Raw genomic sequence first — 6163 nt, 5'->3', positions numbered from 1 at the left:
CCACGATCTCGAGCCTTCTGGCGATGGCACGTATGGGCGTGTGAATAAAGGCTACCACTGGTGGCGAAAGGCTCTGGGATAAAACATTCATAAATATAAATGACTAGCCAAGGATCAGACTGTCCCACCTTCACAACAACTTGTGTTTCCTTTGTTTTGAGCAGCACAGATTCATTCAGAATCGAGCGCTGTTGTTTTCACGTGTTTGATGATTCTTTAGTGACTTAATTGTAAGTTACTTCCATCATGACTGAAAGAAATGAAATTATTCAGCGCAATAATGGCTCAGTACTGAACTCTTTTACACAATAAATAAATAAAAACTGTCTGAGCAGCAAATATCTCAGATGTGCATTGAGAATTGTCAGGTTACTTTTCTGAACTTTTTAACTTTCTAAACCAAAGCCGATGGCTGACTGTGCTGCCACCTGTTGGGAGAGCTCCTTCATTTCCTCTGTAACTAGTATTCATTTGTGTGATGCAAAAGAATCAATCCATGATCTACTTCTGTCTTCCACTGGATGACCGGATTTGAGTTTGGGAAAAAGAGGACCCTCCAGCGGGGGGGGGGGGGGGGGGGGGGGGGGGGCGCTGACTGCTGTGTGAAGAAAGAGAGAAAGCAGATTCCATGTCAACCTGCTTGAGACTCTAGTGGAATAGAATCAAGTCAGGAAAAGGTGGAACGTCTGGCCATCCAGTGCTTCCATCCAAAGTCTCGATCACCTTCAGCAGCTGATTTGATCACGGCGGCCTCGGTGAGACAAGACGTAAGGATTCTGGTTCTTTAGCATTAGCGCAACTGCAGCAACGACAGACATGGACCAGTCCGGGCGGAGCAGGTGGAGGCCGCCGAGCACCAGGGTCACATGGGAACCCGGACAGCTGGGCCCGTAAAGTGAGCGCACGCACCTCGGCGTTCACTTTACTTCCATCTCTTTGTTTCCCTTCTTTGCCTTCGCCGACGTGCAGGAAACGCTGAGTCTGCATGAGCTTCATCGACTTTGCGCATAATTGCATCTGCCGTCGAAGCAAACAGCCCGCTGATTGTCGCCATTCCCGGCCATCAGCTGCCATCTGATAAGGTTGCAATCAGCAGCCAGCAATCTGGGGCAATTACCTGCTGGCGCTGACGTCTCGCCTTATGAAAAATGAATTCTCTGTCACTGTTGTTTTTGTTGTTTTGGTCGTTTCTTGTTTTCGTCTGCCTCTCCCCGGGTTACCCGAACGCGACACGTCTGTCAGCAAAAACATGGCAGAGGGTTCACCGCAGCCGTGCGTAGGTTGCAGTTGGAACAGAAACTGTGGATAGAGATTCAGTGATTTCTGGTGTTGGAGGTGGCTCTTTGAGCTGCAGACGGAGGTTTAATTCATGGCCTGAGGAGGAGGAGGAGGATTTGGCTGACGCATGAATGAATGAATGAAAGATCATCTTCTGAACGAAGAGGATCCCTGGGCAATAACAGGGTTTCGGGTGGAGTTTGGGGTGCGGACAGATTTAAATGTGTCATCTAATCAGTCTGGGGGTATAATGAGACACCTCCAGTGGCATCTGGTCTGAATCAATAGGTCTCGGTGACACGACCATAGGAACAGGTGCAGAGTCGGGCAAACTCTGCAGCCCGAGCGGACTTGTGATGTCTTTGCCCTGCAGACATCCCGCTCACATCGCTTCCTCAGCTCTGACTGGGAGAGGAAGGCCTTACGTGCCGGTAATGCTTGACAAGTGAGAGTCTGATTAGCTTCTCCTGCGCCCAAATCTGCATAAAATAAGCAAACTTCCTGCCCATCAAGCAGCATTGAACCATGAAGCCCACCTCTGGCAGCAGCCCGTCAGCAGCACCGGCACTCACGACGTTGGTTGTCTCTCTTGAACGCAGCTCCTTTTCAAAAATGTTCTTCCTGCTATAAAAGAAATGTGCAGCTCAGCGCTTTGGGGAGAGCATCATTAGCCGAACACATTGAGCTAATGAATTTCAAAGACGTCCATCTTAGGGGCTAATTAATACTCCCCAGAAAGAGGGGAGAAGGGGAAATCTGTCATCTGAGAGCCTCTTCAGAACACCAGCTGTGTGATAAAACATTTTCATGAAAAAGTTTTCACGCTCCGGCCGGCAGCAATCTGCTGGGGAATAACCGATGTGTGAAAAGGTCCAGGTTTTGAAAACCCTCGACTGTGTTCAGCGTGCAGTTTATATTCTCCAAATCTCCCTCTCCCTCAATGTTTCAAAGTCCTAATTGGAGAAAGCCGAGCGGGCTTACGTTTCTCCATTGCTGCTCCCCTCTTGGTCTTATTTCTCTGCCCTTGTGATCTAATCTTTGCTCATGAATTCAACCCTACGATTCATTCAGCGGCGTGCAATTTGCAAGGACACACACACACACACACACACACACACACACACACACACCACACACACACACACACACACACACACACACACACTAACACCCCTCCCACTACCAGTAAATTAAGAAAAAAGCATTTTCATTAGACATAGAAGGCGTATGCTGCAAACACAACCAAACAGGAAACCAAACAGATGGATGTGGATGCACTGAGGGGAAACTAAAAGCTCTCCAGATTTGTACCAATGTTTTTAACATTTTAAAATTCTGAAGGCTCGTGATCATTTTTACTGGCATTTTCCTTGTTGTGAACCTCTTAATAGTGTCAGACTATTAGAGAAAAGAGGAGTTTTGACAGTAAATCAGGCCTAATACATCCTCTGGTTGAAGACTCGGGTTGTCTTTGCAATTTCATTGGTCTCCCCCGAGAAACACGAGGTCACCAGGTCGTGACCCAGACAGGAGGTGGAATAAGCCAGAGGAAAACCAAGGATGGCAAAACTGATCGTGCTTGTATTTTCTCCAATACTGAGCTCTCTCAGCTGTGCGGGGCTGCCCCTGACCCCGGGTGACCTTCTGTTCCTCCTGTGTTGAGCTTCCTCATCCTCTCTTTGGAAAGCAATGAATATTCGGTGTGTGTCCATTTTGTAACTCTGTCTGGCTTATTGTTAAAAATCACAAGAGGGGGCCTCTTCATAAAAACACGAGTAGCCTCTGCGTCATATGAAAACACAGAAACAATACTTTGACATTTTGAAGCAAACAAATTGCGACTGTTAACTGCACTGTAGTGTAGTCCAAACCAAATAGAGCGCTTTCATTGGGACAGAGCACACGGAAGTATTCTTCCGCTGTGCGTCAGGGTGCGTGAAATCCACTTTTCAGATCTGCCTCATCGCATTAAAACAGGCTACCAGCACTTTTAAAGGAACTTTTCTTTATTACCACATGAGTCAGAGCACCACCTTACAAACAGCATGTAAAGCTCAAGCTGAGGAAGCTCACAACAGCGGCTCCAAACTTCGGAAGATTGGACGTCCTATATTTCCTGCGTGGGCTCCGAACGGCGCGCATGGATTCGGTTCCAGGAGATGGCGCGGAATAAATACATAAATACGTAAATGTTTAATATAAACAAATGCCTGTCGTAGAAATTGCACTTTTCGACGGCTGTGAGGTAAAACATATGGTGAACACATCAAGATTATAGTACAGTCAGTGCTAAATGCCTCTTTTCATCATCCGTCGGCGCGCCTGAGCGGTCACCTTAGGTTCAGGCAGTCATAAACTTGGAGATGATTCACCCCCACCTTCCATCCTTGTGAGCAGATGATTCACTGAAAAAAATAATAAATATCATTAAAAGATGGGCCCGGTGGTTGTAATTTGCGTGTTCTCTTTGACAACTCCCTGATTTCCGCTCGGACGCACGCACCCGTTATGATTTTTTTCATATCCGCATAAATGCGGGTCAGTTTGGCAACGGGGTCATCTCGCCATCACCGAACTGTCTGTCATTGCACTCCCCGCTGCACGTCTGCTTAAGACGGCCTCTTTTATTGTTCCGGCGATGAAAGAAAACGGGGGGGGCTTTGATCAAAAACTGCGCCCTTCTCCTCGGGCACCGCGCGGAACCATTGTAATCCACTTTAAAAGTTCCCCGTCACATCGTGGACTCTGAGTGAGAGCGCTTTGCGGTCCCAACCAGGCTGCTGTCGCTGTTGTCCAGGGCGGCGCAGTCGGACCACATCCCCAGTGTCCCGTTCTCCAGCGGGGACACGAATCCCCCGGAGCAGCGGGACAGGTCGCAGGAGCTGATGTGCAGCCTTCGGTCCGCCTGTCTCGGGCAGCACAGCAGCCTCTTGAAGGCCTTCCGAAAGTCCGGGCTGCGGCAGTAAATGATGGGGTTGAACGCTGAGTTGACGTAACCCAGCCAGTTTAGGAACACGAAGAGGTCCTTGTCCACCGTCGCTGCGCTGAACACCCGCACCACGTTGACGATGAAGAACGGCAGCCAGCACAGGGTGAAGGTCCCCATGATGATGCCCAGAGTTTTCAGCGCCTTCTGCTCCCTGAGAGCCAGGATTTTAGAGGGCCTCTTTTTGCACTTGGACGTCAGGCCCGTTAAGGTGTTGTGAAACCTGCCCTCGCACTTGTCGATCTTCCTCAGCTGCAATTTGGCCTCTCTGTACACGCGCGCGTACACAAAAATCATGACCACCAGAGGAATGTAAAAAGATATGATGGATGAGGAGATGGCATACGCCTTGTTGGTGATAAAGTCACAGCATTTCGGGTCCTCGTAGCAGGCGGTGTGCACACAGTCCCGGGACCAGTGCATGAGGATTGGGAGGAAGGAGACCAGCCCCGAGATGGCCCAGACCGCGCACACCATCGCCTTGGCCCGAGCTTTAGTTAACAAGCTTTGGTAGCGGAACGGCGATGTGATAGCCACATATCTGTCGATGGCGATTACGCACAGAGTCTCGATGCTGGCGGTGACGCACAGGACATCCACGGAGATCCAGAACTCACAGAAAAAAGAGCCGTACTGCCACGACCCGCGCACCTCCAGCGCGGCGCCAAACGGCACCACCAGCAGTCCCATGATGAGGTCTGCGCTCGCCAGCGACACGATGAACACATTGGTGAGCGTCTGGAGCCTCTGCGTTTTGGCGATGGCCACGATAACCAGGATATTCCCGAAGACGATGAACAGCACGACCAAGCCCATCACCAGGCTCATGCACGCCAGCCAGTGTTCGGACGCGGCGGAGTCCGGTGCGTCCGACGCGGAGCTGTTCTGCGAGTTGACCGGCGATGACGGGTCGCCGTCCCCCATGACGGGCTGCTGCGCTGTGTGCGTGGCCAGGTCGAGTTCATCCAGGCAATGCAGGGCAGCCTTGGGCAGACTGTCGCGCAGGCTCCAGCTCGAGGTGCGCCGTGCGCCAGCTCCAGCAGGAGATGCGCTCTCGCCTTCAGCCTGCCCGAGCTGCGCGGTCGGCCAGGACACCAAAGCGGGCGGTGACATCACCACTCACAGCGGCCAATCAACGCTGCTCATCATCCTCACATGAAGTGAGGAGAAGAGGCAGAACACAAAAAACCCAAAACACCTGAATCCGACAATTACCCTGATTCTAAAAAATTAGGCAGCAGCACGTCTCCTCTGGGGGGAACAGTGCTCTCAGACCCCCGGTTGACCGCGACCTGTCGAATCGTTGCCAAATTCTAAGAATAAATGAAAGCAGTGGCGCTGCAAGCCGCAGGGATTTCTCTGTTTTCATCCCTCGCCAACGCAAACAAAATCTATTGGAGCATTTTATGGTTTTTTTTTATCAGGAAGAAGACATTCCACGGCCATGAGAGCGGCCCTCGGTCTCAGCTGTTACATAAGATAACTCAGAAGGATTTGATTGAGCCTAATCGCCCATTCAGAGGGTTTCAGGGAGCCTTATCACAGGTCATTTCCAACTCACGAAAATACACATAAATCAAGTTCATTTGGATTGGAAGAATACAAATTTTATTTTAGTGCGCCCTCCCCCCATGCACTTTGATTTATTTGATTGATTTTTTTCAATGATTCTAATCCCCCCTTCCCAAAAAGAAACACTGCTTGTGTTACACTGGTAATCCAGACATGGCGGCTGCCTCGGGGACGCTGGCTGTTGTCTTGTTTTACTGTATTTGTGTGTTGTGGTGAAGCTGCTGACCCAGCTCCAGAGGGCGTGACATTGGCTGACCCTGAAAAACAGGACTCATCTGCACTCAACTGAAGAATGCAGCTCTTCAATAAGCCGCTACCTTTGTGCTC

At 50.2% G+C, this 6163-nt stretch overlaps 1 protein-coding gene across 1 annotated transcript; it reads right to left on the bottom strand.

Moving 5' to 3' along the window:
• Positions 1-3266: 3266 nt before the first annotated feature.
• Positions 3267-5515, bottom strand: adrb1 (adrenoceptor beta 1). Its single transcript, XM_057047435.1, has 2 exons — positions 3782-5515; positions 3267-3683 (listed from the first exon to the last, which is right to left on the bottom strand). The coding sequence occupies exon 1, from the start codon at positions 5375-5377 to the stop codon at positions 4010-4012; it is 1368 nt and encodes a 455-aa protein (XP_056903415.1). The 5' UTR covers positions 5378-5515; the 3' UTR covers positions 3267-3683; positions 3782-4009.
• Between the last annotated feature and the right edge of the window lie 648 nt (positions 5516-6163).

This window comes from Takifugu flavidus, chromosome 1 (genome assembly GCF_003711565.1).
Source record: "Takifugu flavidus isolate HTHZ2018 chromosome 1, ASM371156v2, whole genome shotgun sequence".
Lineage (NCBI taxonomy): Eukaryota > Metazoa > Chordata > Actinopteri > Tetraodontiformes > Tetraodontidae > Takifugu > Takifugu flavidus.
Note: the sequence above shows the minus strand (reverse complement) of the source record. Positions and strands in the feature narration are given on the sequence as shown.